The sequence below is a fragment of the Scyliorhinus torazame genome, chromosome 19 (genome assembly GCF_047496885.1).
Source record: "Scyliorhinus torazame isolate Kashiwa2021f chromosome 19, sScyTor2.1, whole genome shotgun sequence".
NCBI lineage: Eukaryota > Metazoa > Chordata > Chondrichthyes > Carcharhiniformes > Scyliorhinidae > Scyliorhinus > Scyliorhinus torazame.
Window position 1 is genome coordinate 53445129 of NC_092725.1, and position 19652 is coordinate 53464780.

Below are 19652 nucleotides of genomic sequence, written 5' to 3' on the forward strand. Positions count from 1 at the left end.
ACGGCCAACTGAGCTGAGAAATTTTATGACCTTTAGATGCTTGGGTGTCTGATTAATAGTGAAAAATAGTTGAAACCTTTCTTCATGTGAATTCCATGCTTCATAATTCTCATAAAACACGTCTATGGTGCCTGTTTTGCCTGCCATTTTTTGATCCTCTGCTCCTTGGGTCTACACTTCCTCTCTTCTGACTACATTGGAAAATATGACACACACAATCCCTTGAACAAGCAACTAGGAAAGCTTTCCCCTTTTTGCCTGCGTTTTCCAATTTTTCTCCCGAATAGTGGCCCATACAGAGCCGGCAGACTTTGAAATCTCCGCTTCCTGCAGCCGATGTAGCTTCGCCGTGTGCATGGTCCCGGCAGCTCAGACCCCACTCACTTCAACGCAAGCAAATTTTTCTCGACTGTCGGTCTCCTTGCTCACAATTGCTGCAGAAAACATTTGCTGAACCTACATATCAGTTTTAGAGCTGCGCCCGTTGTCTGTGTGTGCGTGAATTCAGTCCTGACAATCTTCCGTTGCTCCCGATGACGTCTCCATTGTTTAGTCGACGAAAATTTCCTTTACAGCAATTTTCTTCTTCAATCCTCATCGCCAGTTTTCTCCTCTGTTATATTTCTTTGTTGCCGCAAAGAGAAACGGTATGGAGGTGCGCATGCTCTGGATTCTTGTCAAACACAAAGAGAGGTTTAGTAAGGGTGTCACTCAAGATGGCACCCAAACGCTCCGCTGACATCACCACATGTCACGTGATGCAGAACTATCAAGAATGTATTCCCCGATGCACAGCACAAACTCTGGTCAGTGACCTATTACTAGGATGATGGTGATCCGTCAGAAAGATGAGAGGGGCAGAGTTACTGCCTCTCACTCAAAACCACTGCAAAAGCCCCAGCGTATCTGCAGCCCGAGACGTTTGTTGCAGAAGTGATACCGAGAAGCTTTCTTGTGAGGCATGCTGCTCGCAAACCTCTCCTCACAGAGACGGGACAGTGCTGTGGGCTGAAGGGGAAAATGCAATCCAAACATCATTCTTTAGAAACACACTTATTTCCCCAGTTGAATGATGTTCCTATGATTCATTCTTTTCATCAGCTTTACCTTCCCCATTTAGAATGTCTCTTTCCGATAACACCAAATCACTTGTGTTAAATATTATCAGAAGAAGGATTTGTCCCTTCCACAAGTTGCATGTATTTTGGTGCTTCTCGATGCACTGTTAAAACTTCCAGGTGAATTAATATCCTGATGGTGTCATTTGTGGCTCAGTGGGTGGTACTCTGAAGTGTTCTTAGTGAATCACCTCCCATCCAGGGGCTTTTCATTTGAAAGCCTACTTGTGACAATAAGCGATTTTCATTTCATTTCATTTCATCCACTACAGACCTGCAAGCTCGACACTTGGCCCTGTGTTGGTACCCTGCTGAGTTGGAACATTATGCATTCTTAAGATTGAGCGCAGTTGGTACTTTAGTACAGTACTGAGGGAGAGCTGGAGTCAGGTAGAGTCTTAGGGGTCTAAAGCACAGAAAAGGCCCTTCGGCCCATCACTTCTCCGCCGGTCAAAAACAACCACCTAAGTATTCTAATCCCATTTTCCAGCTCTTGTCCCATATGCCTTGGCATCGGAAGTGCACATCTAAATACTTCTTAAATGTTTCACGGCGCAGAGGACTCGGGTTCTATCCCGGCCCACTGGGTCACTGTCCGTGTGGAGTTTGCACATTCTCCCTGTGCCTGAGTGGGTCTCACCCCCACAACCCAAAGATGTGCAGGGTAGGTGAATTGGCTACGCTAAATTGCCCTTTAATTTGAAAAAAAAACTTCATAAATATTATGAGGGTTTCTGTCTCCACCACCCCTTCAGGCAGCGAGTTCCAGATTCCCACCACGCTCTGGGTGAAAAGGTTTTCCCTCACATCCCCTCTGAACCTCCTGCCTCTCACCTTAAATCTATGCCCACTGGTCATTGATCCCTCCACCAAGGGGAAAGGTTTCTCCTTGTCTACTCTATCTATGTCCCTCATAATTTTATACATCTCAATCAAGTCCCCCTCAGTCTCCTTTGCTCCAAGATGAGACAAGATTACAGTGCTCAAACAGTGACAACTGTTTGAAGGTGTGCAGGGCGGGGTATCTCTGGTGTCCTGACTTTTCATCCCTCAACAGGTCCAAGCTAAAATGGATGATCTGGTCATTGTCATTGGTGGGAGCTTGCTGTAGGCAAATTATCTGCAGCATTTCCGAATTACCAGAGCGACTAAACTGATTTTATTGACAGAAAATCCCTTTGGGACTGATGAACAAACGGTGTATAAGTGCAAATTTTTCTTTCTTTCCTAGGGGTATGTTGACTGCTTTACTTTTTATTCTCCGAGCTCTTGTTTCTGCTAATTTCACCATCATCTACATCTACACTGCAGAGGTAGGTAGGCAATACTCTTTGTAAATATAAATGGGGAATAGAGCCTGTCCGTGAAGGTCTCGGGTGGCATTCTCAGGACCTCCAGCTGTGCGTTTCTCGGAAGTGGCAACCTAGCAGAGCCAAATGTGCCGGGAGCGTTGCCAGGGACCGGTCCTCATTCAGCTCATGGTGGGGGGGGAGATTCCATTTGTATGTGTTGGGGGGGGGGAGGGGCGGAGCAGGCAGTGAAGGAGCATATTGCAGGCAGGGTGGAGAGCTGGCGCTGCGGGGGTGAATGCCGGCGGCGATACCTTCGCAGTGGTGGAGCATGGGGAGCTCCGATGGTGGTTGGTGGGGGGAGTCACCGATACCTCCATGGTGGGGGGCGGGGGGGCGGAGTTGATGTTCACTTCAGATCGGGGCACCCTTTAAAGATGGCGTCCCGATGTCTGTGGAGCCAGGGACCGGCTCTGCCAGTCCCGCCCCGCCAGAGTGATGGCAACAGGACAGCTGCACGCCATTTTTCAGATTGAGCCGGACACTTTCACGAAATATGGAACTATGAAAACCATGAGTAAATGATGGGCTTGTACAAAAGCTGAGTAAGACCTCAGATCAAGTCCTGTGCACAATCAGAAGGATATAGAGGAGAACAATGTAGATTCATTAGGATGCTGCCTGATATGAGCAAATGCAAAGAAACTCTTGAAAAATTGAACCAAAATATCTGTGTGTGTCATTTGGGCTGGTTTGGCAGGGTGTTTCCTGTTGGCCTTTTGGGTGAATTCCAGACCTGGATTATTTCGGGCCTTGGGGAGTTTCTATCTGGTCCAGCCCACACTTAGAAATTTTTCAGCAATGGGGAGCGGAACTCGCTGGTGAGACCGGCTCCCCCGAGATTGTGCAGCCATTTTGAAAGAGTGCCCCGATCTCTAAGTGAGGGTTCCCCACGCCGCACAAATCAGCATTACCCCACATTCCCCCAAGTGCGTACACCCTGTAATGGGATCACCGAGGGCCACCCCTTTTTAGGCCTCTCCACCCCCCTTTCACCCCCTCCCCCTCTTTCATGACTCTCACTCTTCACCCTCCCAACCTTTTTGAAGTCCCTTCATGCTCGCCCTTCACTCCCTTCATGGACCCCCTCAGGCCCTGACCCTTGGCAGTGCCAAGTTGCCAGGATGGCAGTGCCAAGGTACCCGTGTGCCAGAGGGTAAATCAGGGTGCCATTGTGCCCTGCCCCCGAGCAGCCAGTGGTTTCCAATGGCCTGGGAGGCCCACTCCCCAAGTGCCATTACACCCGACCCATGCCTGGCCAAAGTCTCGCTGGCGAAGCCATTAGTTCCTTGGAGCCCAGAGGATCCAGCACATGCATATTTCAAAAAGTGCGGGCGAGATCCATACTGCGAAGTGTCACGAGGTTCTGGTTGAATCTCGGGAGAGCCTAGGTACGACAAGTCTGGCACGACGGGGCTGGTAAATCATGCCCCGGATCTTTTATCATTAGAACGACACAGATTATGGTGCGACAAAGTCTCTCCGACCTCGCCGGTGAGTGGCATTCTCCAGTTCCGCTGCAGTGAATGGAGTTTTAGCTGTGCACCAAATTCTTTGGGCTGCATTCTCCGCAGCCCAGTGCCGAAATCGCGGCCGGCGCAGGGGCGGAGAATCCAGTTTCACGCCGTAATTGGGCCCGGCGCCGGTTCGGCGATTCTCCAGTCAACGCCGGGGGGCCATTGCCAGAGGTCCATCCAGCAATCCTCCGCTCCTGACTGGCTGAGTTCCCAACGGCGTGGAACTAACCACCAATTCCGGTCGGGATACTAGCAGCCGCCCTGGTCGGGGGCGGGTGGATCGGAGACCAGGGGTGGCCTTATAGGCGGCCAGCGTTTAAATGTGCGGGGTTCGGGCCGTGGCCAATCGGAGGTTTTTTTTTTTTTTGTCTGGCTCCACGTTCCGAGTCAGCCATGGAGCACGGCGCGGCCGCTGGAGATTACCGCCATGCGCATGCGCGGCCTCTGACCCGGAAATGCGGGGACCCGAATCCACAGCAAAAGATACTTGCTAGCCCCCTGCAGGGCCAGGAATGCGTATGACTTTTATCAAGGAATTTTGGGTGTAAAACTCCACCGTTTTTACGCCGGCGTGCGGACATAGTAGCAGGATTCTCCGACACCCCGCCGGGTCGGAGAATCCCGGGGGGGGCGGTGTGAATCCCGCCACGCCGCTCCAACGCCGGCTGCCATATTCTCCGCCGCCGGCTGTCAGGTGGGGAATGTGGGGGGGGTCCAGCCCCGGGGAGGGGAGGCTCCACGGTGGCCTGGCCCTCGATTGGGGCCCACCGATCTGCGGGCAGGTGTTGGCCATGGTGGCACTCCTTCCTTCCGCACTGGTCCCTGTAGGGCTCCGCCATGGCTGGCGTGGACAAGACACCGCCCTCCGCATGCGCCAGAATACGCCGGCCGGTCTGTGCATGCGCTAAACCACGCCGACAGTTCTGTGCCTGCGCTAACTCGCGCAGTCCCTTCGGCGCTGGTTGGCTCAGCACCAGCCCCTCCGGCGCCGGAGAATTCCTCAACTTCCGGTTGGCCCGACGACGGAATGGTTTGTTCCGTTCTTGGCGCCGGCGGCGGGCCAATTCGCCGATTGCAGTGAATCCCGCCCAGTTTCATTTTGGGAGAATCCAGCCCTTTGTTCTCGCTGGCAGTGGTGGCGGATCGGAGAATCCCGGCCCAAGTGTTTAACATTTTCACAGGGCGAGACAAGATAAAAAGATACAAGGGTGAATGCTCTGCCAGCGGGATTCTCTGTTCCGCCCGCAGTGCACCCCACACGTGGGTTTCCCAATGGCATGGGGTGCCAACAATGGGCAATCCCATTGGCCAGCGGCAGGAATGGAGAATCCCGCTGCCAGCGGAACACAAGGCTGGGGAGGCAGAGAATTCACCTCACAGGCCAAAATTCTCCAGTCGTCGGGATTCTCTGTTCCCGCCGGCAGCATACCCCGCCCGTGGGTTCACCGGTGGCATGGGGTGTCTTTAATGGGAAATCCCATTGGCAAGTGGCAGGCGTGGATAATCCCACCGTCAGCGAATGGTGCGCCGCTGAGAAACGCGGGGATGGGGGCCAGAGAATCCAGCCCACAGATTGTTGCCAATAATTAAAGAATGTTGAGTAAAGGACCCTAGATAGAAATATGAGTTGGCAGACACAGAACAGAGCACAGGAGAAACATCTTCACACAAAGGGTTGGGGAATTAATTTCCAGTGTTAGTGGTGGTGGCAGAAGCTATGCCAGCATCCAAGATTAGATTGGCTAGATGAACGAAAGGGACTGGAAGGACAGAGGAACAGGTTAACTAAATGAGGTTAGGACTATGTGCTCATTAGGAAGAGAGAAGTCAAATGGCCTATACTCATGTTGGAACCTCTGCTTCGATGTCCCAATTGTCGTGTTATGTACTCTGGGATGACACCATGCTGCAACTGGATGCAGCTTTAACCAAAAGATACTCCAGACCTTGAAGTTAGTTCAATCTGATTTATTGAACCAGTAGCACAGTTAGCACAGTTCTGAGTTCGACCCTCTGCTAACCTAAGTGTGGTTACTCTGTCTGACTGAACCAGACTAGCTCTTAGCCATGTGCTGGAGGTGTGCTACTGTAAATACACCCTGACTCGCTCTGTAGATGTTCATCAGTGGAGAGAGGCGGAGTGTGAGTGCCTCGTGCCTTTTATAGTGAAATACCACCCCTGAGTGTCCTGCCTGCTCACTGGTCATGTCCTGTTCCCTGTGTTCATTAGCTGTCTATCTGTGCCTGTCTGTATATCATTATCGGCATGTCTGCATATCATGACATCTCCCCCTTTTCTTTAATGTTTTGTTGGCATATGGGAACGTACTTACATGTGGTGGCATATATTAACATATTTACAAGCGGTGGCATATGTGAACGTATTTACATGTGAAGACAGCTGCCTAATGTGAGAAAACAGAACATATCAAACAAAACAAATGTTCATAAGTCCAGTCTCTGGGGCTTGCGTCTGATTCTTGTCGACCGCCGGAGAGGTGGCGGTGAGGACGAAGGCGCCTTGACATGCGAGATGGAAGCCTGACTGGTGGCCTCGTAGTTCGAGGTATCAGGAGGTGGCAAAACAATGGACGGAAACGGAGTAGAAAGCGGTTGCGGGCAGGCAACTTTGCGCAGTGCCCGTCTGTTTTGTCGCACAACAGAACCATCAGCCATACGTACAACATACGAGCGGGGCGACAGCTGGAGCAGACCAGCCACCATCTGGTATCTTGATCCTGACAGTGTCTGCCGGGGAATAACACGAGCAAATCGGTGGCATGAGCATCATAGCCCTGCTTTTGCTGGTTTTGGTGCTGCTGCACCTTCTGCAGCACCGGGAGGTGATCCAGGTTGGGCAGGTGTATGGCTGGAAGTGTCGTCTGCAGGTCCCTGTTCATCAGGGGTTGAGCTGGTGACATGCCAGTGGACAGTGGAGTCGCCCTGTACGCAAGCAGCGCGAGGTAGATGTCAGAAGCAGAATCCGCGGTCTTGCAGATGAGCTGTTTCACAATGTGCACCCATTTTTCAACCTTCCCATTGGACTGGGATAGTGTGGGCTGGAAGTGACATGATTGAAATGGTATGACTTGGCAAACATAGACCACTCGTGGCTGTTGAAGCACGGGCCATTTTCACTCATGACAGTGAGTGGGATACCATGCCTGGAGAACGTCTCCTTACAGGCCTTGATGACGGTCCAATATTGTGAGGTCTGAGAGCTTCACGACTTCAGGGTAATTGGAGAAATAGTCAATAATCAACACGTAGTCACGACCATTCGCACGAGATAGGTCGATGCCAACCTTGGATCACGGGGAGGTCTCGATTTCATGCTGCTGGAGCGTCTCCTTGCTCTGCACTGGCTGGAATCGTTGACAGGTCGCACAGTTGAGGACCATGTTCGAGATGTCCTGGCTAATACCGGGCCAGTAGACAGCCTGCCTGGCTCTGCGTCTGCACTTCGCGACGCCCAGGTGTCCCTCATGGATTTGGCCAAGCACCAAGCTCTGGAGACAGAGTGGAATGACAATCCGGTCCAGCTTGAGGAGGATACCAACAATCACCATCAGGTCGTCCTTTACATTGTAAAATTGAGGGCACTGCCCTTTCTGCCAGCCATTGGTGAGATGGTGCATGGCACGCTGCAAGAGGGGGTCTTTGGCTGTCTCCTCGCGGATACGAACAACCACCTCATCAGATGCCGGGAGGGTGCTAGCACACAGCTGCACCTGTGATTCAATCTGCCGGATGATTTCCAGTGGTTCACTAGGCAATGTGATGGAGCGGGACAATGCATCAGCGATGGTGAGCTCCGTGCCAGGCGTTCTGTGTTTGAGGTGGATGCGCTGCAACTGAGGCGTCATGTCGTTCAGGCCCTTGTGGATAATGTGGACCAGATGCCTATGATCCGTCTCGACAGTGAATGTCGGCAGGCCGTAGACATAGTCGTGAACCTTGAGAATGCCAGTGAGAAGACCCAGGCATTCCTTCTCTATTTGCACATACCTTGTTTTGGTGGGCGTCATGGCCCTCGATGCGTAGGCTTCCGGTGCCCAGGATGGAGTTTCATCGCGTTGAAGCAGCACCGCTCCGATGCCATCCTGGCTCGCATCTGTCGAGATCTTCGTCTCCATGTTTGGGTCGAAAAATGCCAAGACGGGTGCAGTGGTGAGCTTGGCTCTCAGCTCCAACCACTCTGCCTGATGTGCTGCCTTCCACTCAAAGGTAGTGGACTTTTTCACCAGGTTTCGTAGGGCCATGGTGTGTGAGGCCAGGTTTGGGATGAACTTGCCCAGAAAATTGACCATGCCCAGGAAGCGCAGCACCGCCTTCTTGTCTTCAGGGAACTTCATGGCTTTGAAGGCCTTGATCTTGTCTGTGTCAGGGCGCACGCCCTGCTGAGAGATCTGGTCACCTAGAAACTTGAGTGTTGACATGCCAAAGCAACATTTGGACCTGTTCAGCTTCAGGCCATTGGTATGGACACGGCGGAATACCTGCTGAAGACGGGATACAAGCTCTTCAGGGGTCGTGGACCATATGATGATGTCGGCCACGTACACACAAGTCCCTTCAATGCCCTCCATCATCTGCTCCATGATGCGATGGAAGATCTCCGATGCCGAGACAATGCCAAACGGCATGCGATTATAGCAGTATCTGCCAAACGGTGTGCTGAAGGTGCAGAACTTTCTGCTGGACTCAGCCAGCTGGAGTTGCCAAAATCCATGTGGCGCATCTAACTTGGTGAAAAAACGTGCGTGTGCCATCTCACTGGTGAGTTCCTCCCGCTTCGGGATGGGGTCGTGCTCACGCATTATATTCTTATTGAGATCCTTGGGATCAATACAGATTCTCCCGAAGGCTTTCTAACACATACCATCGAGCTGACCCAGTCAGTCGGTTCGGTTACCTTGGAAATGATGCCCTGTTGCTGAAGATCCTTGAGCTGTGCCTTCAGGCGCTCCCTCAGCGGAGCCGGGACCCGGCGTGGAGCGTGGGCCACTGGCTTGGCATCAGGTCGTAGCAGAACCTTGTATCGATACGGCAGCGTTCCCATCCCGTCAAACACATCCGGATACTAAGCGAGGATGTCGTCAATGCCGACCTGAAGATCCACATTGGAGGATGTTGTTGTGTAAACCCGCTGCACGAGGTTCAGCTGCTTGCAGGCATGCGCGCCAAGTAGGAATGCCGTGTCTGACTTGACAATTTCAAAACGTAACCGTGCATGGGTGCTCCGGCTGGAGACGAGTAGATGGCAGGATCCCAGTGCCGTGATGGCATTTCCGTTGTAGTCCAGGAGCCTGCAGGCTGCTGGAAGGACCTTGGGGGGCTTCTTGATGCGTTTGATATCTGCCTGTGAGAAGAGATTGGCAGAAACACCTGTGTCCAGCTTAAACTGGATGGAGCAGTGGTTGACCTGCATCACCGCACGCCATTCGTCCGCAGAATCCACAACGAGGATGGATTGAATTTGTGATGAGTTGGATGTGGCATATTCACATTTGGTAATGATGCCCACACAGTAGGCAGAGTCCAGGCATTCTTCCTCTGGATCCGTTGTGCTGCCAGGATCAGAATCCTGTAATCGTTGTTGCACACTCTGAACGTGCCGTCGTCGGAATTGGGAGCGCTGGCCCCTGACTGGTGGTGCAGACCTGCACAAGGCTGCATAGTGTCCAGGCTTCCCAAACTTTAAACATCGCTTGCCTCTTGCAGGGCAGTGTTTCTTTAAGTGGATGTTGCCACAGTTCGAGCACGTCATGACATCGGCGTCCTGACTCTCCGCGCGTCGTCGCACATGCTCAGTGCGGGTGTCGGCCCTTCGTTATCCCGTTCGCATCGCGCATTCGTGGGGCCCCGGCAAAAGTGCGCAAAATGGCCACTTTCATCAATGCTGAGGCTCTGCGTCCGGGAGATGGCCTGCTCATGGGAGGCAAGTTTCTCATTTTCAGCCGATTTGTACTGGGCATAGCGATTTTTGGCATGCTCATGTACCGTGCATGTTTCAATCGTGACTGGCAGGGTCATATGCTTAATTTTCAGTAGCTGCTCTCTCAGAGGATCAGAGTGAACTCCAAAACGATTTGGTTTCTGATCATGGAGTCAGCAATATCACCAAAGTTGCAGGACAGCGCTAGCAGGCGGAGGTTAGTTCAGAAGGAGATGAAAGATTCATCTTTACCTTATAGACGCTGTTTGAATATGTAACGCTCGAAGATTTCATTGGTGTCCACTTCACAGTGACTGTCAAACTTGTCCAGGATGGTCTGAAACTTTGTCTTGTCCTGGCCTTCAGTGAAGTGAAAAGTGTTGAAGAGTTCGATGGCTTGATCACCCGCTGTTGAGAGGAGAAGCGCGATCTTCCTTGCATCAGACGCACCCACGAGGTCTGAAGCTTCGATGTACAGCAGAAACTTTTGCTTGAATGTCTGCCAGTTGGCACTGAGATTGCCGGAGGTCTTGAGCTGGTGAAGAGCCTGAATCTTCTCCATGGTGCCAGGATACATTCGCTGGTCGTCACGGAACAGACTGAGGTAAACCACCTAGATTAAGCAGTCTCCTGGTAGCATGTCGTGTTATGTACTCTGGGATAACACAGGCTGCAACTGGATGCAGCTTTAACCAAAAGATACTCCAGACCTTGAAGTTAGTTCAATCTGATTTATTGAATCAGTAGCACGGTTAGCACAGTTCTCTATGAGTTCGACTCTCTGCTAACCTAAATGTGGGTACTCTGTCTGACTGAACCAGACTAGCTCTTAGCCACGTGCTGGAGGTGTGATACTGTAAATACACCCTGACTCACTCTGTAGATGTTCATCAGTGGAGAGAGGCGGAGTGTGAGTGCCTCGTGCCTTTTATAGTGAGATACCACCCCTGAGTGTCCTGCCTGCTCATTGGTCATGTCCTGTTCTGTGTTTATGAGCTGCCAGTTTGTATATCATTATCTGCATGTCTGCATATCATGACACCAATATACTGGGGTAGTTGCTGAGCCTAACGTTCTCCCCCCCCCCCCCCCTCCCCATCTACACCTGTCACATTTCTATAATTTATGTAATCTTACCCCTGCATCCTAATTTGTCTTGGTGGCTGGACTTCAAGGAGTTCGAGGGAAAAACAAGTCAGTGGAAAAATTCGAAACCGTGGGCGAGTTCTGCAGAGAATATAAAATTTGTTCAATGGGGGAGGTGCGGTGGGAATGAACTCTGAAGATTGTCACTTCATATTTGTGGTTTTGATTTGGACTTTGCGAGATCTCTACTGGTGTAATTTTCAAGAGGTTTCACTGCTGGGCAATTGGACTTGAAGCATTGTCGCCACATTTCAGACCCCAGTGTCTATTGAGAATGCAGAGCAAGAGAGACGAGCTTCATGAAATCATCCCTCATGATTCTGTCTTCCTTTGCATCTGAGGTACATTGTTACAGGTTATTACATTATGTTGCTTGGTCTGTGGAGCGAGTCCTGGCTTTTTGATACCAAAATAATTGTGTGTTGTGCTTTTGTCCTCGGCAAGAAGGTTTGATCAAAAGGAGCCCAGGTCGGAGATAGGGCTATAAATATGTAGTCCTAATTCTACAACCCTGTGTTCTCAACTCAGCTGGGAGAATGCTATCGGTGAATTTATGCTCACAGGTCAATATTGCAACGTTCAATAAAACACCAGATGTAACTATGGTGACTGGGTCTGGTCATACTCCATGAAACTTGAGAGTTATACTGTGTCTGCTGTCATTTATTGTGCCATTCTGTTAGAAAGCAAGAAATGGTATATCTTAAATACGCTTGACCTTCATCTGAATGCCTGAAGTCCGCTTGCTGTAAGGGAGCTTTAGGATTATTAATGAACTGAACCCAACCCCATGGCAAACACTTATAAACAGTTGTGTGTTGAATTTAATTAAGTTCTTCTCGCTGACTCTCCCTTTTGCTTTGGGTCTAACAGCGTGAGGTTGGCATGGGTACCAGTCCACCTTGTTCTTGGGTAAGAATTTAATATAGGTGGAGTTTTACAGGAAGCAAGAGGAAACCATATGACTCTATAAGATGACTGTGGTTCTGTCCCAGTTAGATTACAACCAACTCTTTGTTTCAAAGCCAAGTGGGAAAGGTCACTGCTCAACACGGATACAGGGGCTGCGTAAAGACTGAGATAAATCGGAGCAAAAAGCGTTTTGATGGAAACAGAAAATGCTGGCAATACTCAGCAGGTCTGACAGCATTTAGCAAATGAGAAACTGAGTTAATGGGTGGACTTTTCCTGCCCACCCTCAGGGTGTTTCCCGACGCAGGAGGTGGCTTGCTATTGGCCGTCAGCTGGATCTACTGATGCCGCCAACGTGGCTGACCCGTCCCGCCACCAGGGAACCCACTGGGGGGATTACTGGAAAATCCTGCTCCGTGTTTCAGGCTTCTGACCAGCAGTACTTGACAAAACGTCATCGGCCTGAAACGGTGGGCGAGATTTTCCTCCTCCTCCTCCATGGCGGGTTCTGCAGATGCGCTGGGAAGGCTCGCCGGCGACAGGCAGCTGGACCTTCCGGCACCGCCGTTGTCAACAGGATTTCCCTTTGAACGCAACCCTCGCCGCCACAAAACCCGCGGAGGGGGTGCGCCGTCGGTCGTGCCAGAAAGCCTCACCCATTAACTCTGTTTCTCTCTGCACAAACACTGCCGAACCTGCTATTTCCAGCCTTCTTTGTTTTTATTTCGGATTCCAATCTCTGTGGACTTTAGTGCGGGAAGATACAGTGCGACGTCACAGAACCCACAATTAAAATACCAACCGACCCAAGCTGGGGAGTTGGGTCCTGATAGAAATTCAGTATAGAAACCTGAGAACGATTTCCTTTCCGCTGAAATGTATTAACAGCGCGCAAGGCTTGGATTTATAGACCTACGACCGACCAGTTGCCACCTTTCCTTCCTCAGTCTTTGATCGCGAGCCTCTCTCCCGTTGTCTAATTGTGGTTGCAGTCATTTGGATTCAGAAAATAGGGGCGGGACTCTCCGTTGTCCGACGGCGAAACCGGGCAGGGCGATTGGGCAGAGAATGGCTCCCGACCCCGAAATCGTGGTAGGCGGCGGTTTGACGCCGGGTCGGGATGCTCCTCCAAATCGGCATCATCGAGATGTGTGCCACGCGCAGTCGCAATCCCGTTTGAATATTAGCGGGCCCATCCTCGATGCTCCGCCCCTGATGGGCCTCGGTGGCCGTGAGCCTAGCATGGCGGCTGTGGAGAGAGACAGAGGGCATGCAGACAGTATCCAGTGCCGCTACACTCCGCCGAGAGCTGTGCCGCTGGCCGGAGGAGGCTTGTGCCAGGGCTGGGGTGAGGAGTGGAGGGTGGCCAGGAGGTGTGCTGTGGGGTCGGGGTGGACTGGTACTCGGTCCAGCACAACTGCCGCCATCTTTTCCGGTGTGATTGGTGCGTGTGTGGGGGTTGTAGGCATACGTGCGGCTGCAGCTTGTCAGCCCTGCAGCGGGTGTTTCACGCAGCGCCAATGCTAGCCCCTCACCGGTAGCGGAACAGGTAAGGGTATGGCGGTGATTTTTCTGTTGTGGAACTCCACGGAACCTCTGTTGGCGTCAGCACTTAGACGCAAGAATGGAGAATCCAGCCCTAGGTGTTTCAGCATGCATACCATGCACCTTAAAACACCCTGAGCTTAAACTTATTCAGTATAGTTAACTTTGAATGGGACATGCATGCAATGATTGAATGTGGTGAGATGGAATCCGCTGTGTGGCTGGGCTTTTAATCGTCAATTCACAATTTGCTTGATTTATTTTAGGGCCCAATTTAATAAAATAACAGAAATGAACTCGGGGACAATCAATAGGGGACGCTCCCGGCAGGGGTAATGCCCCAAAAGTAACAAAGAACAATGGAAACTTAGCAACATCAATCAAAATGTGATAAAAGGAATTGATAAAGCAATCCAACCCCTGCGGTGCCCACTGGGCACGTAACTTTGCTTGATATAATTGCCACTTGCCACTCCGCAGCCTGCTTTATTAGCATTGCCAATAAAACTGGAGACTTTAAATCTTTACCGCACAGCAGTTTGGATGATGAGGTTCTAGTGCCCTGTATGGTAACAGTTGTTTGGTTATAGTCTGCTCTTCTAATACAGATTAAATGTGTAAAAATATCTTTTTGTTTAAAACTGCATTGACTGTCATTTGCTGCTGTTTTCTAGGTCTATCCCACCACCATCCGTTCTTTGGGGCTCGGCTCTTGTAGTTCGATGGCTCGAATCGGAGCAATGGTTGCACCCTTTGTAGCACAGGTGAGTTGAGTATCTTTCTTTCTCATGGAATGGGATGGTGCTCATTTTGCAACCAGAATCTGAGGGTGTAATGATTTCCTAAGTTCATATTTTCAGTTGGGATCACAGTGGAATTCTACTTCGTTTGTATTGTTGGTTGATTTCTAATTATTTCTAATTGTTGAAACTAAGCATGACTTAATGAGGAAAAGGATTTCACTCAGAGTGCACTGTAGAACTGCATGGGAGTGATTTTGAACAGGTTAAAGAGGAAGCTTCATTTCAGAACCCATTTGCCCCCCTCCATAAAAAGTTGTAAGAAAAATGTTCTTCCTTTTCAAAATGAACACCAACACCTTTGTACTGAGCTTATGAGAAAGACAAACCGATTCTTAAGTCCTTTGATAGAATGATCAATAAAATTGCCTCTAAATCATAGAGTACAGAAAGAGGCCATTCAGCCCATCGGGTCTGCACTGACCCTCTGAAATAGCACGCTACCCACACCCACTCCCCCACCCTATCCCCGTAACTCTACCTAAGCTGCACATCTTTGTACACCAAGGGGAAATTTAGCATGGCCAATCCACCTAACCTGCACATCTTTGTGATTGTGGGAGGAAACCGGAGCACCCGGAGGAAACCCACACAGGCACGGGGAGAACGTGCAAACTCCACAAAGGCAGTCACCCAAGGCTAGAATTTAACAAGGGTCCTTGACGCTGTGAAGCAGCAGTGCTAACCACTGTGCCACCGTGCTGCCCAAATATGGATGAACCTTCCAGACTGCATGGTGTTTAATGAGTACTGCAGAAACCAAGAGGGACAGGCAATGAATGCTGACCTTGTTGGTGATGTCTATGTGCTGTTGTTATTGGGGAGGGGGGGCTGCTGTCTGTTCAAATGGCTCCAAAGTTTCCTCTCACTGCCTGACGGTAAACAAAAAGAGTTTGTTACTTTTTAATACATGGTCGTGTATTTTCCAACCCCTCGGTTACTGTGTGATCCAATTCCTACCAATAACCCCTCAAAAGACTAGTTATTCACGCACATCCAAAAAACGTAAAAAGGAGGGTCTGTAATGGCACCCTCCTCTGCACATCACAGGAATGAGAGGACAGCCGGAGAGAAGGCGGTTTTGCAAGACCGAGACCACAGAGAAAATAATTATAGGTTGACGTGGGATCCAGAGTCTGGAATCAAAGTTCCATGAGCAATTTCTTCACACAGGTAGGCCGGCTGCAAACCAATATTATAAAAATTGCTTTTCCGGTGATGTTGAATTCACAGTAGGAAAAAGGCACGCAGCAAATGAATCAGTTTGTGGGCATAGATTAAGTTAGAGACCAGAAAGAACCAAAATAAGCAGAAAAAGTAACGGGCCGGCCACTCGACTGTGGAAGACTTCGCAGCATTTGGATTCCAAACAACCAACTGAAGCGATGGACCACCCGCCACTTCCAGAGATGCTAAAAACTACCGGTAATTTAAATAGTAACTGGAAAATGTATAAACAGCAGCATATACATGGCAGCTACTGCCTTAAATGCAGCTACCGACGAGAGAAAGATTGGGATATTACTGTCAACGGTGGGCCGGCAAGCTGTAGACATTTATAACTCTTTTACGTATGGTGACAATGAAGATAAAAATAGCTTTCAAGTGATAATTGCAAAATTTGATGAACACTGTAAATCACAGTCAAATGAAATCATGGAACGCTTTAACCTGCGTAACAGATTCCAACAAAATGGGGAGACTATCTCTAATTTTGTCACAGATCTCCGATTGCTAGCAGAAGGTTGTAACTATGCTGATGTAACAGACTCTATCATCAGGGATCAATTAATCTATGGTCTCTCAGATGAAAATGTATGGGAATCATTAATGCAGCAAAATGATTTAACTTTAAAAACTACCATAGCAAAATGCTGACAGCAAAAACAGAAAAAACAGCAGTACCTAGAGTTTCTAGAAAAAAAAACGTGGAGAAAATCCTCCACGAGGTGGAAGATGTTAAAATGGTGGCCTGTACTCACAGGCATTCTTTTCCGGACGCCGGCGCCCATTCCAGCATGTCTGCGCATGCGCACAGTCAATAGAGACGCGATCCGGCCAGATCCCGGTATGTGCATGTGCAGTACGCAAAGTTCCGAACCCAGCCAGAAGAGCGAGTCGCGCATGCGCGATCGCTGCCGACATGTGACGTCACTAACGTCATGATGTGTTACCGTTGTGGCAACACCCACTTAAAAGGGAAATGTCCTGCACTAGGGAAAAGATGTCTAATGTGCTCCAAAATGAATCATTTTGCCTCCCAGTGTCAGTCCACAGCAAAATATTACTCTCCAACGCAAAGACATGGAAACTTCAAGGTTCGCACAGTAGATGAAATGGACACTCGAAGAAAATTTTTCCGGCCACGAAGATTTCCATTTCTGGGAGAACACATACGGTGTTGGAATCATAAATGCCACAGAGGAACCGCACGAGCTGACCACAGAGCCTCAATACGTGCATACCATTGACTCCACAAGCGAATGGAGTGCCATAGTGCAAGTGAACAACTCCCCAATTACGTTCAAGCTTGACACTGGAGCATCCGTGAACTTGATGACAGGCAAAGATCTCGCATCCATCCCAGGGACACACGAGATGATACCTGCTGCATGCAAGTTAACAGACTACAATGGCAACCAGATCACCTCGAGGGGATCATGCCACCTACAAGTAGTCAATAAGAAAGTCACAAAAGGACTATGCTTTGAGATCATGGACGATAAACGGACGTCGCTGTTAGGTGCTCAAGCCTGCAAGGATCTGCGGCTGATACAGAGGATTTTCATGAACACAATTGATTCATCACGACTGGCTGATGCCATCCAGCTGCTTCTCAGTGAGTATCCTGACGTCTTTTGTGGCATGGGTACGTTACCCTACAAGTACAAAATCCTGCTCAAAGACAATGCAACACCGGCCATTCATGCACCAAGGAGGATACCAGCTCCATTGCGGGACAGGCTAAAAGCAGAACTCCAACACCTCCAATCTAAAGGCATCATATCACAGGTCACACAGCTGACTGACTGGGTCAGCGCGTTGGTGTGTGTCAAGAAGCTGTCCGGTGAACTCAGAATCTGTTTAGATCCCAAAGATTTGAACAAAAACATTTGCAGGGAGCACTACCCCATTTCCAAGCGAGAGGAGATAACGAGTGAAATGGCGAAGGCTCGCATATTCACCAAACGTGATGCCTCACAAGGCTTCTGGCAGATGCAGCTCGATGATTCCAGCCGACTGTTGTGTACATTCAACACACTGTTTGGACGATACTGCTATAATCGTATGCCTTTCGGGATTATCGCTGCATCTGAAATATTTCACAGAATTATGGAGCAGATGACGGAGGGCATTGACGGCGTCCAAGTATATGTTGGTGACATCAAAATATGGTCAGCGACAGAGGACGACCACATTGCTCGGTTAAAGCAAGTCTTCAAACGAATCCACCAATTTAGGCTGAAACTCAACCGAACCAAGTGCACCTTCGCACGTTCATCTGTGACCTTCCTGGGTGACACGATATCAGGGCACAGGGTGACGCCGGACACTGAGACGATTGCGGCAATTCAGAACAGGCAGCGGCCACGTGACCAGAAAGCGGTGCTCGGGTTTCTTGGATTCATCAACTTCCTCGGCAAGTTCATATCGAACCCAGCAGCACGGACGACAGCATTACGACAAGTGATAAGGAAGGACACTGAGTTTGACTGGACTCTACGCCACCAAGACATGTGGGTGGATCTGAAGCACCAATTGATGGCAGCTCCAACGCTGGCATTCTTCGACCCTACAAAACCCACAAAGATCTCCACCAACGCCAGTCAACATGGAATTGGTGCGGTGCTACTTCAACAGAATGACCAATTGGACTGGTCATCGCTTCTAGAGCAATGACCGCCACAGAGTGCAGGTATGCACAGATAGAGAAGGAGTGCCTGGGATTGATGACGGGTATAACAACATTCCGCCACTGTGTATGGCCTTCCCACATTTCTAGTGGCCACTGGTCAACATTATCAACAAAAATCTCAATGACATGACGCCGCGCCTAAAAAGCATGATGATGAAGTTGAGGAGGTACAACTTCACGCTGATCTACATTCCAGGGAAGGACCTAATAATCGCCGACGCCTTGTCCCGAGCCATTGATGCTAACAGTACACCACCGGCATCCGTTAACGATGTAGAAGCTCACGCACAGTTGTTCAGAGAGACACTCCCGACAACAGACGAGAGGCTGCTGCAAATTCGTCAGGCAACGCGAGAAGCTGCGACCCTGCTCCAGGTCATGCACAACCTTCAGCATGGCTGGCCAAGAGGGCGGTGCCCACAGTTCCAAAACGTCAAAACTGAACAGTCCATGGTGGATGGCATCGTACTGCGAAATGACAGAATCGTCATTCCACTGGCGCTCCGGGCAGACATGCTCCGCAGGATTCATGAGGGGCACCTTGGTGTCGAGAAGTGCAAAAGAAGAGCACGGTAATCCGTGTATTGGCCTGGGGTAAACGAGGACATAACAAACATGGTGCTCACATGTGACACATGTCAAAAACATCGAGCAGCACAATGCATGGAGCCACTCCGACAGCATGAGATGGCTACGTCGTGGGACAAAGTTGGTATTGACTTGTTTCATTCCATGGGTCGACACTATCTTCTTCACATCGATTATTACTCCAACTTTCCGGAAGTAATGAAACTCCCGGATCTCACATCGGCGTCAGTTATCAAAGCCTGCAAGGAAACCTTCTCGAGGCATGTCATCCCACAAACGGTCATGTCCGACAATGGTCCTTGCCTTGTAAGCGGGGAGTGGATGGAATTCTCAAAAAAATTTAACTTCAAGCACGTGACATCGAGTCCACACTTTCCTCAATCGAACGGCAGGGTGGAGAAAGGTGTACACATTATTAAGCAACTGTTCAGCAAGGCCACTGACTCGGATTCCGACATACACTTGGCTCTATTATCATATCGTTCATCACCATTGAGCTCAGGGCTGTCACCGGCTCAATTGCTCTTCAATCGAGATGTGAGGACAACGCTACCGCCGTTACACTTCACCGATCCAGATCACTCGCAAGTGCTGGACAAGCTGTGTCACCAACGTCACATACAAAAGCAGCACTATGACCGACATGCGAAAGTGCTGCATCCGTTAGTGATCAATGACATGGTTAGACTGCGACACCCTGGTGGAGGATGGTCTAACATGACAATGGTGCTCCGACAAGTATCGCCACGATCGTTGTGAAGTCTGATGATGGTATGTTGTTTTGACGCAATCGACGAGACCTGCTGAAGATTCCACCTCATCA

At 49.9% G+C, this 19652-nt stretch overlaps 1 protein-coding gene across 3 annotated transcripts in view; it reads left to right on the forward strand.

Annotated features, from left to right (window-relative positions):
• Nucleotides 1–19652, forward strand: part of svopl (SVOP-like) — a 180152-nt gene that overhangs the window by 150964 nt on the left and 9536 nt on the right. For all 3 annotated transcript variants that reach the window (XM_072484285.1, XM_072484286.1, XM_072484284.1), the window contains 2 exons: nucleotides 2350–2431; nucleotides 14200–14289. In XM_072484285.1, the coding sequence (XP_072340386.1) occupies nucleotides 2350–2431; nucleotides 14200–14289 (172 nt within the window). The remainder of the gene's footprint in view (nucleotides 1–2349; nucleotides 2432–14199; nucleotides 14290–19652) is intronic.